This window comes from Camelus dromedarius, chromosome 18, assembly GCF_036321535.1.
Source record: "Camelus dromedarius isolate mCamDro1 chromosome 18, mCamDro1.pat, whole genome shotgun sequence".
Taxonomy (NCBI): Eukaryota; Metazoa; Chordata; class Mammalia; order Artiodactyla; family Camelidae; genus Camelus; species Camelus dromedarius.
Window position 1 is genome coordinate 249,392 of NC_087453.1, and position 17,387 is coordinate 266,778.

Below are 17,387 nucleotides of genomic sequence, written 5' to 3' on the forward strand. Positions count from 1 at the left end.
GGGTTGGGGGTCCTTTCTCCCATGGCCGTAGCGCGGCCTCCCGGGACTTGTAGTCCGCGGGGCCCTCTGGCGAGCTCTCGGCGCGGAGCGCTGAACCACAGCTCCCGGCAGCCTGCGCGGCCGGCCCCCGAGCCCCGCCCCGCCCCGCCCGCGGAGAGGCCCCCGAGCTCATGGCTGCGCCCCCGGCCTCGGCCGACGCCCCCCGCCAGGCCTCGCCGCTCCCCGCGGCTGGAGACGGGCCGAATCGGCCAGAGGGGAAGACCGAGACCGCGTGCGAGGACCGGTAGGCGCGGCGCGCCCCTCGCGTCCTGTGGGAGGGGCGGCCCCATGAGCAGGGCCTGGACCAGCGGAGGGTCCGCAGGGCCTGGCAGGGGCCGGCCCTCGCGGACGGCCGTGGGAAGGGGCCCGTGAGCAGGCCCTGCGCGGGGCCTTGGTCTGTCCCGAGCGGACGGCGTGCTGGGCCGGTGAGCGCCGGGACTGGTTTGGGCGCCCGGCGGAAGCTCCCAAGTGGTCAGTCTGTTCCGGGACCCGCATGGACTCGGCCCTGCCCCTGCCCCTGCCCCACCCGAGGCCAGGGGTTGTGATGCTGGGCGGCGCCTTCCGTGCCTTCCGACTGCCCGCCCCACGGGGACCCTCGAGGCCCTGGGGGCTTTTTAAAAAAGTGAGGTTGTTAAGGGGCGGGGATGGCGGCTCCTGCTCGCAGCATTTAGGGTTCGGCCCCAGAGGGTAACGCGGAGCAGTGCTCAGGTGAGGGCTGGCTCCTCGCTTCCGGATCTGAACTGTCCCTTAGGCCAGGCTCAGTGGTGGCTGCAGAGTAGGGCCAAAGGAAACCTTTCCAGCCCGCCTGGTGAATGCTTTGGCCTGGACTCTGAGTGCTGCCCGCCCACAGAGAGGCCGGATGGTGGGGGTTGGAATCGCAGGGTGCACTGCTGCCTCGGCTCTCCCCCAGGAGCTGCGGGCAGGAAGAGGCTCCCTGGGCCTGAAGGAGCGTCTTGAGTTCTTCCAGGCTCACACCCTTCCGGTGAGCCCCAGTCTGACTGGGAGCCTGGCGCAAGGCGACAGCGTGGAAGAGGAAGGTCCTGAGTCTGACACCTGCCAGTTTCAAAGAATCTTTGCTTGAGCTGGAGACCAGATAAGCTCCTGAGAAAAGCACTCCCCGAAGACAGACTGGTGGCAGCTACAGTCTGGGCCCTGCCCTGTGCACAGGCTACTTAGTGGGCACAGGGCCCCCATGGTTGTGGGGAGGCAGAGGCCATCCCCTCCTCAGAGCGTGGTCCCCAGCGGATGGAGGTGGGGAGCCAGGACTCGTGGGCAGTGTGTGGAGACCACAGCACTTTTCTGCAGAGGCCCATAGGCCTGCCCTGGAACTGCCTCAGGATGTCCTGGGAAAATCTCCCACACGTTGTTCCCTGCCTTCTCCACCATGTTTCTCAAGCACGTGACCTCCCTTCTCACAGTCCTGGCTTGCCCCCAAGGGTCCAGAGCCGGCTCCAGTCAGTGTCCAGGTGTCAGTGCAGCTGCCTCTGAGCTGCGGTTCTGACTGCGGTTGCAGCCACACTGGTATGGTCAGTCCACCTTGCTTGGTTCCTTGTTTGCTGGCCCCTTTAGAAGGTCAGTCTCGTGAGGACAGAGACCTCGGACTCCCTTTGCACTAGATGCTCTGGTGGAGCACCTAGTGGTGGTGACAGTGCACCCCTCAGGCTGTCTCCTGCTGTGGTCCAGGTAGACCCCGCTGTGGATGTGAAGGGAGGCTGGCTGGATTTGCCCAGGGCAATGAGAAGGAGAGGATCCTGCGGGGGGGGGGGGCGGTTCAGGGGTAGGGTGGGGGCAGTGCAAGTACCTGGAGCCAGTTTCAGCCCCTTGAGAGCTCCAGCCTCCCAACCCCACCCCTCCTGCCTAGCCCCAGTTCTCTATCTGCTCTAAGAAAGCTGCCCTGATATCTCTGTCCCTGAGCCAGTCTGGGACGCACCACCCCCCCAGGCCCCAGTGGGCCAGCTCCTCCCTCCTCCCTCCTCCCTCTGGCCCCATCTTACTCACCTGGTAAACTTCCCTAACCCAGGACTGGGTGTCAGGCCGAGGCAGAAGCTGCATGGCCCCTCTCTGTAGGCCTGCCCTGGACAGGTTTTGTCCGCTGTTCATCTGCCCAGGGCCAGGGGTGTGGGGAGAGGCTCCCATGGGCTGTCCTGCCTCCAGGTACCTGTTACCTGGGCGGCCAGGGAGGCTGCTCCCAGGAGTGCCTCCCGCGTATAAACTCAAGTGGAATTCTTTCTCCCCTGAGCCCCTGCCAGCCATCTCAGTGTTGTTGGAAGCCGCGAAGAGAAGCTGGCGTGTGGGATGGGTTGATCACGGGAGGGGGCCAGGGACCTGGGACTTGAGGGGAGCTCCTGCAGCCCCGGCCCACCCTGAGGACCTGCTCTTCCTCCTGCGGCCAGACCCTGCGGCCAGACCCTGCGGCCAGACTAGGGCGTGGCTGTGTCCCCAGCTCAACACAGAGCCTGGAGGCCTTGGGGGAGGGGGACGTGTTGGAGCTTACGTGGAGGGGGTGGGGCAGGCAGTTATTCTCGGCTGGAGAGGGTAGAGTTTCAGGTTGTTTATGCCTCTAGGAGGCACCTGGGGGCAGGGGGGTGCCCGGCTCAGCCCTGATACTCAGCTTGGCTTGGCCAAGAGACACCTCAGATTCCCTGTCCCCTGTCCCACTGGTGGGGGCTGGGGGGTTGGCCCTGCAGCTGGCAGGCCAGGGGCCTGGAGGTTTCTCCAGGGTTTTCTGGGAGGGGGCATAGTGGTCCTCAGCGGGCAGTGGGCCAGCCCGAGCACAGGAAGGCAGTTCACACCCGAGGGCTGCCTGGCTATTCTCTGCAGCAGGGTCAGTGCTATTAATATCGGGCGAGCGCACAGCCCCCCGCTGGTGATCCTCTTATGCCTGTGCCCTGGCCTCTGAGGCCAGCACCAAGTGCTGTTCCTTCGGCTCAGGGGCTCCTGGGGCCTCTCCTCTGTTGGCCCCCTGCCTCCCAGCAGGCACTCTCTGCCAGACAGGGTTCCTCCACACAACGGAGCTCCCGAGCTGTCCTGCGGGGCCACTGTGGGTCTGAGAGGCAGCGTGGTGATGCCCCTGCACACACCTGGGATTGCTCCTCCGTCCTGGTCTCCCCGGCGTCCCAGTCATGAGCAGTCCCCCAGCTTACCCAGGCATCAGGGTTTCGGGGTGCTGGAGCCTTGGAACAGAAGGCAGGTGAGTGGCAGGCCTGCTGTCACCCGGTGAGGATGCCTCGGCCTGGTGAACTGTGTCTAGTGGACATCAGGACGGGCAGGTGCTCGTGGGGGCCAGGCAGGCCTGCCGCCTGCAAGGCTGGCTTTGCTTGAGGCTGTCAGGTGCTGGCGGACCTGTGTCCCTTGTGCTTGTAGTCCTCTGGTTTGAAATTACTTTTTGTCGTCGTGGCCAGCAGCACCCTGTGCATCGTGAGCTGGGAGACATGGTCTTGTGTGACTTTCCCATCTCGAAGGTGGTCTCATGAAAGTGGGGAGAGGCTCACTTTGAGGACACGGGGTGGCTTTGTTCCTGGAGAGAGACCAGGCTTTGGAGAAGGCAGTGGAGCTAGGCTTGTCCGCAGACCTGGCCTGATGCTGGTCAGGGCCACCACAAGCCCCAAGTGGGCGGGTTTCTGTTCAAGCCATTCCTCGCCTACTTTCAAGTCTCACCATTGCTCGGCACTCTTCTCTGAGAAGGTGTCTGTCCCAGGCTGTCAGTCTGTCCTTGGTGGCGGCGGTGGTCGTTACCTCAGCAGGACCGGGAGCCGTCATGAGGGTCCAGGCCTGCAGACGGGTGAAAAGCAGGGGTCGGGAATAGCGCCAGCCCCAGGCCTCCTGGGTCCCACGTCGTCCTGCAGGGCAGCCCAACTGTGCGCGAGTGTGGTCAGCACAAGGGCTGGGCTGTGGGGGTGATGAGGTCTGGCTCCTCTGCAAACCCGGTTTTCTGTGTTGGTGTCTCCTCCCGGAGTAGGAGGCAGAAGAGAGGCCTGTCCTGTCCTTTTTTGCCTGCTCACTGTGGCTTCTGGGGCAGAGCAGTGATCCCCTGCTTCTGCGGTCACTGGCGGGGGACTCACTGTTGGGGGATGAGTGCATCCCGGCCTGAAGACACCCCTTCTTGTGCCCGGTCCACCTCCTGCTTGGTGGAGGGAGGGTGCGGGTGGCAGTCATCTTGGTGTCCCTCTGTTGTTTGCACTTGGCTCCGCGGTAGAGTAATTGCTGCCTCCAGAGCCGCAGAGGCAAAGCGGAGCACACAGACGGGCTAATTATTCTCCACGCTGCCCCGATGATGAGGACGGGCCGCCGAGTGCCCTCTGTCCCCCGGGACGGCTGGTTTTCTCTGCCTTCACTTGTGCTGACATCGCCCTCCGTGCCCTCGAGAGCTGCTGGTGTGACTTGTCACGTGTTAGACCTGAGCTAATTCCTCCTGCTGCCCCCGCTCCCCGCCCCACACACATATGCATACAGACACCCTCCTCCCAGCTTTTGGAAACGCTAGGAGCCCTGGGAGCATTGTGCTGCAGGGGCATCGGTGTCCCCGGGCCATCCCAGGCGCCTGTCACACCCTGGGTGAGCTAGCCCTGCCTTTGGTGGGGCGTCTGCCTGAGGTCAAGTTTGAAGCAGCCGGTGCCCTGGCTGCAGCTGCAGGCTGTTGCGGTGACAGCGGGACAAGGAGCTTCGAGGACAGACGGAGGCTTGCTTTGGTTTTTGGTGATGAAGGGGCGTGTGCTTGTAAAATACTCAGACACGGCAAAGATCCTGGTTCCAGGTCTGTGCAGCCAAGGTGGCCCTGGCATGTCTGCCTCTGGCCTTCCACGTGCACAGCCATCTCTCACAGGCACTCAGATACACGTGCGTGCAGGTGCGCACCCTTCACTCGCTGGTCTTTACGTAAACGGGATCGCACCTCACCTGCCCGTACTCAACACCTGTGTGCGGGGCCTTCTCAGGCTTTCCTGCTTGTGTTCCGTGCAGCTGTGGGTGGATGCACATCCTGCCAGGGTTGTCTGGTGCCCCCCCGGTTCCCCACAGTCTTCTAGCCTGCGGGGGCTCTGTGGTGGCCACACCTGCTGGGGACCCTCTGGTTCAGGTCTGCAAGCTGATGCTGTGACCAGCCCAGTCTCGTTCTCAGGCGGCAGCTAGAAGTGCCTGCTGCTTGAGCTTGCCCTGGCCCTCGGCCACCTGTACGCCCAGCTCTGCGTCCCAGCCTCCCAGCACAGCCCACCTGTCGGCTTTTTAGCCCGCTGTCCCTGCAGGGTTTGAGGCCTTGGGCTGGTAATCACGTCCATGCCCTTTGGGGTAGAAACTGACAGAGGAGTCAGCACAGCTCAGCTGTGATGCAGCATGGGGAGTGCAGGCGCGGGTGGGGTCTTCTCCCATGTTGTTTCCCACCCTCTGGCCTTTGGGGGCCTTTGCCCCTCTCCCTGGAGTTTACAGGGCGCTGCTCCTGGTCTCCCAGCCCCAAGTTTCCCTCCTGGTCTGTCCATGCTGCCGCCTGCTCAGCCCTCCTGTCAGCGGCCCCTCTCTCCAGGAGCCCCTCTCCCTGCATGCCCACAGGGTGCAGGGTTGGATCTTATGAAACGGAAGGGCCGCCCAGAGTGTGTGCTGGGACGGAACACAGTCCTTGTGTGCGAAGGGGCCTTGACTGTCCTGGGCGCGCCCATCTCTCGTCTCCTGGGGCAGCAGGGGCCCTACCCAGCCCAGCTGATGCCCAGTCCCCCTGTGTCCCCATTGTCACTGCTGTCCCTCTGGATTTGTGGGCAGTGACAGTCCGAGGCCATAAGCCCTGCGGTTGGGTAGCCCCGGGTTCCTGTGCCCCCAGTTGGGTCAGCTCACTTTGGCCGAGGCCAGTGCCTGTGCGGGGGCATTGCCTGAACCGGTCACACCAGACCCAGCATGGGGTGGTGGTGGGCTGGTGGCCCAGGGTCAAGGTGAGTGTGTACCCCTCCTCTGCAGCAGCAACGCAGAATCCTTGGACAGGCTCCTCCCCACCGTGGGTGCTGGGCGCTCGCCCCGGAAGCGCACCACTAGCCAGTGCAAGTCTGAGCCGCCCCTGCTGCGCACAAGTAAGCGCACCATCTACACGGCGGGGCGGCCGCCCTGGTACAACGAGCATGGCACACAGTCCAAGGAGGCCTTCGCCATCGGTGAGCACGGGTGGTGGGGGTGCGGCTGAGGCTGCCGCTGGCCCTGACATCTGAGCGGACAGGTCAGGCAGGGCCCACTGTCTGACGCCCTGGCCAGTGTTTCTGCTGACCTGCGCTGCCCTGGGTCCCCGGTCAGATGTCGGCCGGGGCATGAGGGAGGGAGGTTGGCGGCTTAGTTGGAAAGGGCAGTTTGGTCCCTGTGGGCAGAGGCAGCATGCTGGGTGACGGGCACCCCTGGGACCAGTCTGTGGGGCTGGCCGGGGACACTCTGCTCAGGGTCTCCTCTCCCTTCCCACAGGCCTGGGAGGTGGCAGTGCCTCTGGGAAGACCACTGTAGCTAGAATGATCATCGAGGCCCTGGATGTGCCCTGGGTGGTCTTGCTGTCCATGGACTCCTTCTACAAGGTGAGGATGTCCCGCCTGGGCAAGCTCTGCCCCTGAGGCCCACAGCTCCTGCCCCCATGTGGGGCCTAAGCTTGCAGCTGCTCCTCCTCCTGCAGCTGCTCCTCCTCCTCCAGCTGCTCCTCCCCTGCAAATGCTCCTCCTCCAGCTGCTTCTCCTCCCCCTGCAGCTGCTCCTCCCCTGCAGGTGCTCCTCCTCCTCCAGCTGCTGCTCCTCCCCCTGTAGCTGCTTGGCCTCCCCCCCCACCGCAGGTGCTCACCAGGCAGCAGCAGGAGCAGGCCGCCCACAACAACTTCAACTTTGACCACCCAGATGCCTTTGACTTCGACCTTATCATCTCCACTCTCAAGAAGCTGAAGCAGGGCAAGAGTGTCAAGGTGCCCATCTATGACTTCACCACTCACAGCCGGAAGAAGGACTGGGTAGGCTCCGTGGGCCCGGCTGCATGGGGCTGGTGCTGGGCCACGCAGCCGCCTCAACACACGCGGTTCCTTTGCAGAAAACGCTCTACGGTGCAAATGTCATCATCTTTGAGGGCATCATGGCCTTTGCTGACAAGACGCTGCTGGAGGTGGGTCCTGCCTGGCCCCTGGTCCTCCTGTAGGACTCGCCCTAAACTTGCCTCCTGCGGGTGGGCCCCAGCCACGTGTCCTGTCCCTGTGCTGTGCTGTCGTCCCAGCGTCAGGTGAGAAGTGGCCTCTCCTGATTCTCGCTCACCCCTTCTCATCCCTGTTTTTGCTGCTGTTTCCTGGGGTCAGCGTGGTCACCAAGGTCAAAGCGATGTCGGTGGGAGAGGCTTCACTTGCCCACGCATGCGTTCTTGTGTGGGACGGAGCGGCCTCCCATGTCTATGCTGCCTTTGCGGGCATCCTGTCCCCTGCGAGGCTCTGGGCAGCTGCTCCAGGTGTGGCAGGCTGCCGGCCAGGCCATGCCCCAGGAGGCGCCCTCTCCGGCCCCGCCGAGGCCCCAGGGAGGCCTTTGCCAGCCATGCTCCTGTTCTCGTTCCTTGTGCTGGCTCTGAGTTTGTGCTCAGGCACAGTGGCCCCTGCCGCCCGACACGGCCCCTTCAGGCGTCACCTGCCGTGTGCTGAGTGTGGGGCCAGGAGGCCCTGCGCTCACCAGGCCTGAGAACTGCCCTGTGGGTGTGGTGGGAGGGACCAGGCCCCCAGACCCCTGGAGTTTGTGAGCGCCCACAAGTGAACTCACACGGATGGCAGCTCCCCAGGCAGCAGTGTCCTGGCAGCCTGCGTACAACTGGTGCTCTTTGACTGAAGCCCCTGCAGACAGCACCCAGGCACACCACGCACAGCCACCACTGTCCACACCACACGTGCAGACAGCACCGTCCAGTCCTGTGAGGTGCCCCGGGGGCCCAGTCTGCTCCCGGCCATCACAGCCAGCCCTGCAGGAGGGGGTCCCGTGTGGCCCATGCTGGCCCTGCTGGTGTCAGGGCCTTGGAGCCCCTCATGCCGGGCCCCCAGTGACTCGCCCCTCTCCAGCTCCTGGACATGAAGATCTTTGTGGACACGGACTCTGACATCCGCCTTGTGCGGCGGCTGCGCCGAGATATCAGCGAGCGGGGCCGGGACATCGAGGGTGTCATCAAGCAGTACAACAAGTTTGTGAAGCCAGCCTTTGACCAGTACATCCAGCCCACCATGCGCGTGGCGGACATCGTGGTGCCCCGGGGTGAGCTGTGGGCCCGCCGGTGTGGGTGCGGGGGGTGGGGTGGGGCCAAACCTCACCGCCCCCACCCCGTCCCATCCTGCCCCGCCTCAGGGAGCGGAAACACGGTGGCCATCGACCTCATTGTGCAGCATGTGCACAGCCAGCTGGAGGAGGTGAGCCAGTCGCCGAGTCCCCCCACCGCTGTGGCCCACCCCCCTACTGTCACCGCCCATAGCCACACGGCTCATGCAGCCCCTGCAGTTACTGTCCCCTGCCACAGGCTGGCCCTCCATTGTCAGCCCTGTTACGTGCCGGCCCCTGGCCCTTTGTGCTGCCAGAGGCTGCTGGGCTGCCTGAGGAAGCAGGGGGCACAGAGATGTCTCCTGCACTCCCAGCCTGAGCTGGGCCTTGTGCAGGGGGGTATGCCCCTGTCCTCCCTGTCCTCCCTGTCCCTCCCAGCCCTTCTGGGCGACGGTTGGGTTTGGTGCTGAGTCCCATGTCTCGAGCATCCTGGGAGGCCACACACCCGGGGCCAGCCATGGGCACTGCCCACTGCTCTGGACAGGCTTCCTCATGGGGTGCCTGCGGCCTGCAGAATACAGCCCCGGGGGTCCTGGCTCCCCCGTGGGGCTGTGGCTTGTCCATTTCTGGGTGGGGGTGGCCTGGCTGGCCGAGGCACACGGTGGCGACTGGCTGTGCTGTCTGGTGACCGTGAGGTGAGCAGTGCTGCCGTCACTGATGCCCGCCCCGTTCCCTTGTGTCTCCCTGTGTTGCTGCCGCAGCGTGAGCTCAGTGTCAGGTAAGACTTCCCACACCTGTCCACATGGACAGAGGCATTTCCAACGTCCACAGGGAGCTCAGAGTCTGGGTTGTCACCCAGGCAGGCAGGCAGGCAATTCCCGTCCCACCACATCTACTCCCTCCACCACTGCTTCCACCTGTCCTTGCCAGCAGTTGAGGAAATTAAGGCCCAGGGAGGTTAAGGGACTTGCCTGAGGTCACATAGCACCCTGACCCTAGCCCGGTGGGATCTCTTTGAAGGCTCTTGCCTAACTTGGGGCTGGTTGTATGGGGTCTGGCCTGAGGGCACAGCTGCCCTGAGCCAGCACTGCTGGGTCCCCAGGGTGGTGGCCACAGGCATGTCTATCAGTAGCCAGAGAGCCTGGGTCTGCAGCAACTCTACTTGGTCTGAGAGGCCAGTCTTTACTCCCCCAGGCGGTGGTGAGGCCCTAGCCACAGGCCTCCTGGCCGCCCTGGCCCTGGAGCTGAGGCGCAGAGGCAAGGAGGAGCTGTGGGTGGCAGGGCGGCCTCGGAGCCCTGGGGCTGCATCTACGTCCTGCCACGAGGCGGGTGAGCACCTGTCCCCACACGGAGGTCAGCATGAGTGACCTGCCCTCAGCCGGCACCCTCTGTGGACTTGGAAAGTGCCAGACTGAGCCCCAGAGCTCGTGCGGTGTTGGAAATGCCTCTAGGCCGGTTGCCGGCCCCTCCAGCTACCTGCCCTGGCATGAGTCCCTGCTCAGCTCTCGCCAGACCAGGGCACTTGCAAGTCTTGTCACAACAGGTCCTCTGGAAGCCTTTGTTCTGAGAAAAAATTTCCAGGGTTTCAAATTCGAGAAAACACCTCCACATAGCCAGCTTCAGTTTCCTTTCTCTGGTCAGCCAAGGAAGTGGTGACCAGCGGCCACCCGCCCCGCTCAGCCCCCGGAAGTGCTGGCGGGTGGGCGGGCGGGGGCCCGCTGGGCAGCGTGGTGTCGGCTCGCTGGCGCCCACTGGGGCCAAGGTTGGAGGCGTCTCCCCGCCACCTGCTACCTGCTCTGCTCTTCCTCAGGCCGGCAGTGGCCACGGGGACCACCGATGCTCCCTGCTGAATGGTCTTTTCTCTTTCTTCTTTCCTCTTTTCTGTAAACCCTTGGGTTTCCTGCCCTGTTCCCTCCCCGAACCTCCTCTTCATCTCTTCACCTGGCGAGCAGAGGAAGCTGCGCTGGGATATGTGAGGACAGAGTGCTCTGGTCGTGGTGCCGCCTGCCTGTCCCTGCGCTGTGTGCCTGGCCTCGCCTGCAGGCCCCTCCCCCCCACCCCCAGCTCCTCCTCCTGCTCCCCCCAGGCCCTGGCAGCAGGGGCACTAGGCCAGCTTTGCCCCTTCCTGAGGGGCTCAAGCATCACCTGGGGGGAAGGGGTAGGTGGGGCTTGGCCCCAGTGCTCAGCTGTTTCCCCAGGGAGAGGTGTCCTGAGGTGGGGACCAGCTGCCCATCTTGGGGGCTGAGGTTCATCCGACGTCTGAGCCCTCCCACTGCCAAGTCCTGCAGGAGGGGATCTGGACCCGGTGGAGAGGGGAGGCTCACACCACAGCCCCTGCTTTCTGTCTAATGGTCAGCTGCTCTGTCTCCCACTGTGTCCTTTAACCTTTGCCTGGCTGTTAAGGGGGAGAGCATCTCGGGGTGGGGCCCTCCCTCCAGACCAGCCACACACCCGCTGTTCCCACCACAATCACCCCCCACAGCCCACAGTGGGAGGACGGGGCTTGGGGAGAAGACATACCTTCTTGAGTTCCCCATCGGTCTGTGTCCCCAGGGCTGCGCTAGCCTCGGCGCACCAGTGCCACCCCCTGCCCCGGACGCTGAGTGTCCTCAAAAGCACGCCGCAGGTGCGGGGCATGCACACCATCATCAGGTGAGGGCCCTCCTGCGGGGCGGGGTGGGCGGCTCTGGCCCTTCGCTGAACCCATGGTGGCCCCCAGGGACAAGGAGACCAGCCGTGATGAGTTCATCTTCTACTCCAAGAGGCTGATGCGGCTGCTCATCGAGCACGCACTCTCCTTCCTGCCCTTCCAGGTGTGCGGCAGGCAGGGGCCGGGAGGCGCTGGGGGCTCCGGGAGTTGGGGGAGTGCGCTCCAGGCTCACCACTTCCTTCCGCTCTGTTGCAGGACTGCGTGGTTCAGACCCCACAAGGGCAAGACTACGCGGGCAAGTGCTATGCCGGGAAGCAGGTACCAGCGGCTTAGCCTGGGGGTGGGTCTGGGGAGGCAAGAAGGGTGGTCCGCCAGCTCAGCCCCGTGCTCCCCAGATCACAGGTGTGTCCATCCTGCGGGCGGGAGAGACCATGGAACCCGCGCTGCGGGCCGTGTGCAAGGATGTGCGCATCGGTACCATTCTCATCCAGACCAACCAGCTCACCGGGGAGCCCGAGGTGGGGCCGCATACAGGCGCTGTGGTCCTGGGCATGAGGGCATGGCAGGGGCGGGGAAGAGAAGGGGGTAGGGGCACTGGCAGCCCAAGGTGCGGCCTTTGGTTTGGGCTCTGACCCTGTGGCCGCCCGCAGCTCCACTACCTGCGGCTCCCCAAGGACATTAGCGATGACCACGTTATCCTGATGGACTGCACCGTGTCCACCGGCGCTGCGGCCATGATGGCGGTGCGGGTGCTCCTGGTGAGTGGCGGAGGGGGAGGGGGACTGGGCAGCAGCTGGGCGGGGCTCACTCCCTGGCTGCGCAGGACCACGACGTGCCTGAGGACAAGATCTTCCTGCTGTCGCTGCTCATGGCGGAGATGGGTGTCCACTCGGTGGCCTACGCATTCCCACGCGTGAGGATCATCACCACGGCGGTGGACAAGCGTGTCAACGATCTCTTCCGCATCATCCCTGGCATCGGTGAGGCTGCCCGGTCCAGGCAGGGGCGCTCCGGGGGGGTGGGCTGCATCCCCACCACAAGGACCTGCCTCTTCCCTCAGGGAACTTTGGCGACCGCTACTTCGGGACTGACGCCGTCCCCGACGGCAGTGATGAGGAGGAAGGGGGTTCCGCTGGTTAGTGCCCCGTTGGAGCCTTCTCACCCCACCCCCACCCACCCACCCACCCACCTCCTGCCTCCTGGAGCTTACAGAGCAGAGATGACTTATTTTAATTAAAAAAGGTGTTGCCAATGTAGCTTGTCTATACATTTTGTGAAATAAAACTGTTGAAAGTGAAGCTGTGATGGGTTGGCTGGGGCCCTGGAGTGCTATCCTGCCTGGGACCTGGGCTTGCAGTGCCCGCTAGGGCTGTGAGGCCACCGTGGGGAGGGAGGGATCGAGGAGCCTGGCCTCTGCTGGGCCCTGCCCTCCTCCCAGCACGACAGATGCTCCTGGTCTTGTATTTGACTCCTTGCAGCCCAGGCTCAGGGCCTGCAGCTCCGGGCTCTGCTCCTGGCCAGCTAGCCCGGAACTTGGGCTCCGGGTCTCAAAAGATGTCAGCAGCCTCCACAGCCACTTCCCCCTCCTCACCACCACGTGTCTGTCCCATGGGGGTGGGGGCGGAAATCGGCGCATGGGCGGCTGTAGGGGGAGTGAGGAACTGGTCTTGGCCCCCGGCAGGAACCCTAGTTGCAGGGGAGCTGGCCAGGGCCTGAGTGAGCCAGCCACACTGCTCAGGGTCAGAAACAACGTCCGGCCCTGCCGTCACTGCTCTGGGCGAGGGCACCCCGCGAGTGCAAGGACGCTGGCGGGCCTGGCTAGGTGTGCACTCTGGGCTGCCGCAGTGGGGCTGGCAGATGCCCTCAATCTCCCTCCTCCTCCGCCTCGCAGCCCAGCTCTTGCCCCTTTCCTGCCCCCCTGGTCTCCTTTTCCCCCAACTCACAAAGGCCATGTCATGGAAAAGCTGGTCGTGTTGTGGGGCGGGGACAGGAAGTCACTGGGTTGGGGCCAGGCCAAGGACAGCAGATAAAGGCGGGAGCTTATCCAAGAGGTGGCCGGGCACCAGGGTCAGAGGAGCAACACTGGCCGACGTCAGCAGGAGGGGCCTCTCCTCCCCAACCTGGTGAGTGGACCCTCTCCCACATCTCCAGGGCCCCCATTCACTCATTCATTCTTGTGTGTGCGCCTGGAGCCTGGAGGCTGCTGCAGGCCGGGCCAGCTCAGGTGGGGACGATGCCATTCTGTCCAGTCCGATCTTCCCAGGTGAGAAATGGGGCAAACAGTTCATGAGGAGCCGGCAGGGGCTAGGTCATTCCTGGGAGGGCCCCCCTGAGTCCAGCTAGAGGCTGACCGGCTCCCAGAGAATCAGTCAAACCCACACGTGCACACGCTTGTGCCACAGCCCCCAGCACATGTCCATGGACGCGGGTGAGCGAGGCCCTCTGGCCCGGAAGGAGAGGGCCCAGTTGCCCGCACCCCACTCAGCCACCAGCCTCTGGAGGGTGGGGAGAGAGCTTCCTCCCTCTTCTTGAGGGTCAGTGGTGGCCTAGGGCAGAGCCCTGCCCCCTCAGGCTGGGGCTCCCTCGTCAGACGAGGTCACAGCTTACGGGAGTTCTTGGGCCATTTCCTGCCAGGACCCCATGGGGTGGTGGAAGTGGGTCACCTTCCAAACAGCTCTGAGGGAGCATCTTTGGGGTGCCACCGGGAGGAGAGGCAATTCGACCAATCCCAGGGAGCCTCCCAGGCCCAGAAACAGGACCAGGATCTAAGGTCCAAGACTTTCTTGGGAACGGCGGTGAACACGGCAGCTGGAGACGTCAGGGGCTTCCAGTCTGAGAAGACGAGTGGTGTGCCCTCCAGGGACAGATGAGCCCACCCCCAGGAACCTCTGGCAGACTGCTCCAAGGCTGGAATGGACCAGCGGCCCCGTGTGGTCGCCTGGGCCTTTTGGGCACCTGGGCTCCTTTGGGTGCCAGTCTGAGGTGTGGCCTGGAGGCCTCCTGGGAGCCTCCCAAGTGGGCGGGATGCAGACCTAAGCCCCTCCCTCACTTGTCCGGAAGCTCCTGTGACTCAGGGTTGAGGGTTTTCAAGGAGGAACATGCCTGCTGACGGGTCAGCTGCCCCAGGGCAGTGCCTCCAGGACTGTCCGACCTGAGAATGGTGTGTCGGGGTCAATCTCAGGTTCGTCAGCCCACGAGGTGCTGCCCCTTTTCCAGCAGCAGCTGCCATGGGGCAACTGTCACAGGTACTTAAGCAGGTCAGCAGTAGGGCTGGAGGTTGGTGTGGCCTGAGGAAGGACTCTGCCCTGCCTGTCACGGTGCCTCGCTGGGCCACCTGGGGTCAGGAAGCACCTGCAAGACCCTGTATTTTTGGGCCCCAGCCGTTGCAGCCCGAAGCACTCCAGGGTGAGTCCCGGGAAAAGGGTGACCACACAGGTCCCTGGGCCAGGCCTGGGGCAGGAGGCAGCCACGGACCATGCAACAGGCTGGAGCGGTTCAGGCTCTCCCAGGTCAAGCTGAGGGTGTGGAGGCAGCAGGAGGGGAGGGGCAGCGGATTCAGAGGTGTGAAGCAACAGAGCAGGGGGCAGCAGATGGATTGTAGCCCTGCTTAGGTCAGACAGGCTTCTCGGGGTTCTAGGTCTGTGACCACAGGAGGGGGCCCGAGGAGGGACTGGGTTGGGAGCAATGGCGACTTCAGCAGTGACACATCCGCTGGGGCGCCTGGTGATGGCTGGGCCTTTGGCGTATGTGGTCACCAACCGGATTCCAGCTGAGGGGGCCTAGAACCACCCCCACATCATGTGTCGGGGGGGCGGGTGCTGGGACTGGCTCCGACTCCCCCCCAACTGCTACCGCGCTCCCCCCAGGCCCTGCACAAGCAGAGCCCAGGCAAGCGTGACCCGGGCCAGGCCCGCTGGGCCACCTCACACCTGGACAGAAAGGGGCCCGCGCTGGGGGCTGGGGCAAGCGGACAGCGGTGGAGGGAGCCGTGGTCTGGGGTGCTGGGGGGGTACTGCCTCTGGGACTCCTGGAGGCCTAGGAAATCGGCAGCTGAAATCAGGTGCCAAGCAGGGGATCTCCCTGAGGCAGGCAGGGGGCCTAGTGCCTGGGACTTGGAGTGGGTAGGTGGCCGGGTGAGCTGGGGACAGGGGCCGCCCCACAGCGACGGGTCCCTCCCACCAGGACAAGACAGCCCGGAGTCTTAGGGGCCCCGAGCCCGACCGGCGGAGGGTACGAGCACTCGCCAGCTGGGCCGCTTCGCGTGCAGGGAGGTGACACCAAGCTCACTCTCGTGGGCCGGGGCTCCCCGGTTCCCCGTCCGGACCGCTCTCCCCACCGCGCCGTCTCACCGAGTCGCTGCCGGGTTTCCCAGGGCAAGACCCCGGACGCCTGCCCCCGCCCCTCCAGCTTCTGGAATAAAGCGCCCCCGACGCTTCCGAAGCTGCCGCGGGGTGGTGCAGCGCGGGGCCAGGACGCGGCTTCCCACGGGGTCCGCTCAGGCGTCATTGGAACCCCGCAGCCCCAGGACCGCTCCCCGCTGGGACAGGCCCCAGGCTGCTGGGTCCTGCTGCGGGCGGGGAGCCCACCCAGCGCGGCCTCGCGCTCACCTGACCCTCACCTGACCCCGTTGGTCCACCTGGACGCTAATCACCTCCGCCAGGGCCGCCGGATGGGGGTGGGCTCGTCAGCTGCCGCCGTCCACGCTCTCACAACAGCCCCGCTCCTCCTTGTGGCCACGCCCTGCGCGCCCGGATGCCTGCGGGGCCGGGGCCGGGCCGGCGTGCACAGAGGACCTGCCGGCAGCGGGCGAACGCGACCGCAACCAGGAGCCTAGGTCACGGGAGGGCAGGGGGCGCGGGGCGGATGTTCGCAATCGTCCACAAGCGCCGTTCGGCCACGCCCTCGGCCCCCCTAAACCAGGGCCAGGAAGGGAGGAGGTGCTGCTGCCCACCACCCTGAATGTCCATGAGTAAGGCGTGGTGTGACATTCTGTTTCTCTGTAAGCACCTCATAACGAAAACAGTGAAAATAAGCATGGACGCTGATTAAGAAAAACAACAAGGAAAGCACCTGAGGACTGGCAGGGAGGTGGGAAGGGGGAGTGGAGGGGCTTCCAGATCCTGCCCAGCTGCAGCCCCCGCGAGGGCAGGGCAGCGTGCTTCACCAGCCAGAACTGAAACCCACCTGCGTCCTCAACCAGCACAGTCCATCAGCCGCTTGTGGTTAATTCACGCGATCTGTGCTGTACAGAAATTAAAGCAAATTAACTGGACCTAGATGTAGCCACATGGATTTTTAAAAAAACCCTACACTGAATGAATCCTCAGTGACTGAGCGCAGTACGATTTACGTAAAAGCTTAGAAATCAGTGGAACATGTTATTTAATAGATGCCGAGACTGGTGGGCGTGGTTAAGACCATGGACAGAACTGGACTGAGATGCTGGGGCCACTTCGACCTGGGAGAGAGCTGCCAATGTTTTATGAAAAACCTCAGTTACTTCGCGTTTGTGATGTCTGAATAAAGAGTTTCAAGGTGCTTGTTACATTATTCTGTTTTTTTTTCTGCTTTTTTTCCCCCAAACATTTCTGCCTTGCCCTTAGCTAGGACCAAGAAGGAAGACCCAGCACCCCCATCTGAGGCGGGGTACAGACCTCAAAGGGTGTTGAAGGTGGCACCTGCAACCTGGGCTTGGTTTTTCTGGAGGTACCTACTGTCCACAACCCTGTGGGGCCGGGTGGTCAGACCTACAAGCCTCCTGAGTCAGCTGCCAGGGTTCCTGGGCCTGAGCCCCGCGTCAGCTCCAGATCCACCCCGATGTGTGCAGATGGGCACATGTGGCTGGACGTGAACCGCGGGGGCCCAGGTGGTGCCTCTTGTAAGAGCTCAAGGCTGGATCCAGCCTGTCTCAGAGACACAAAGGCACGTCCAGTCCTGCCAGACACCCCAGGCTTCCACCGTGTCCAAGGGTGCCCTGCTGGGCCAAGACTGTTCCCTGCTTCTCTCTCCCTGCCATCAAGGTGGTAGGGGGAGGTGACTCGCAGAACCCCCAGGGGCCAGGTGGGAGGGTGGGCCCTACCTGGGAGATGCCAGGGTGCAGCCCTGGGCCAGCACTGGCTTGGAGATGACCCAGGAAGACAGAACAGCAGTGTCCATGCATGAGGACCTGAGCACACTCCACACCGATGCCAAGGGGGGAGCAGGCAGAGGGACAACCAGGGAAGCCTGCCTCCGAATGACCAGGAGCAGAGCTGGACATGGGTGGAGCTGCCCGAGGGGCAGAAAAGCTGGCCAGCCTACACCGGGTGCCCTCTGCTGTCACCCCTTCCCGACTTCGTGCTGCCAGCACAGGGCAGGCCCAAGGCCAGTGTGCTGCTCCAGCTGCAGCCCTGCTCCTCCACCTGGACAAACTGCTCACGGGCAGCAGGCAGGAAGCGAGTGGGGTGGTTCCCAGGGGCTAAGGCAGGAGGGCAGGA

General features: G+C 64.1%; 1 protein-coding gene across 8 annotated transcripts; it reads left to right on the forward strand.

Annotated features, from left to right (window-relative positions):
* The first annotated feature begins 146 nt into the window (after positions 1-146).
* On the forward strand, positions 147-12,209 carry UCKL1 (uridine-cytidine kinase 1 like 1). 8 transcript variants are annotated; one of them, XM_064496868.1, is made up of 15 exons: positions 147-283; positions 5,980-6,170; positions 6,469-6,575; positions 6,824-6,994; positions 7,072-7,143; positions 8,072-8,261; positions 8,352-8,413; positions 9,023-9,039; positions 10,815-10,913; positions 10,981-11,074; positions 11,167-11,229; positions 11,307-11,429; positions 11,562-11,669; positions 11,735-11,891; positions 11,972-12,209. In XM_064496868.1, exons 1-15 carry the CDS (start codon positions 171-173, stop codon positions 12,049-12,051), a joined length of 1,647 nt encoding a protein of 548 aa, XP_064352938.1. In that variant the 5' UTR covers positions 147-170; the 3' UTR covers positions 12,052-12,209. The 8 variants fall into 8 exon arrangements, with proteins under 8 accessions (XP_064352938.1, XP_064352937.1, XP_064352940.1 ...); XM_064496867.1 differs by lacking the exon at positions 9,023-9,039 and adding an exon at positions 10,214-10,233; XM_064496870.1 differs by having other exon boundaries at positions 5,983-6,170.
* Positions 12,210-17,387: the final 5,178 nt, after the last annotated feature.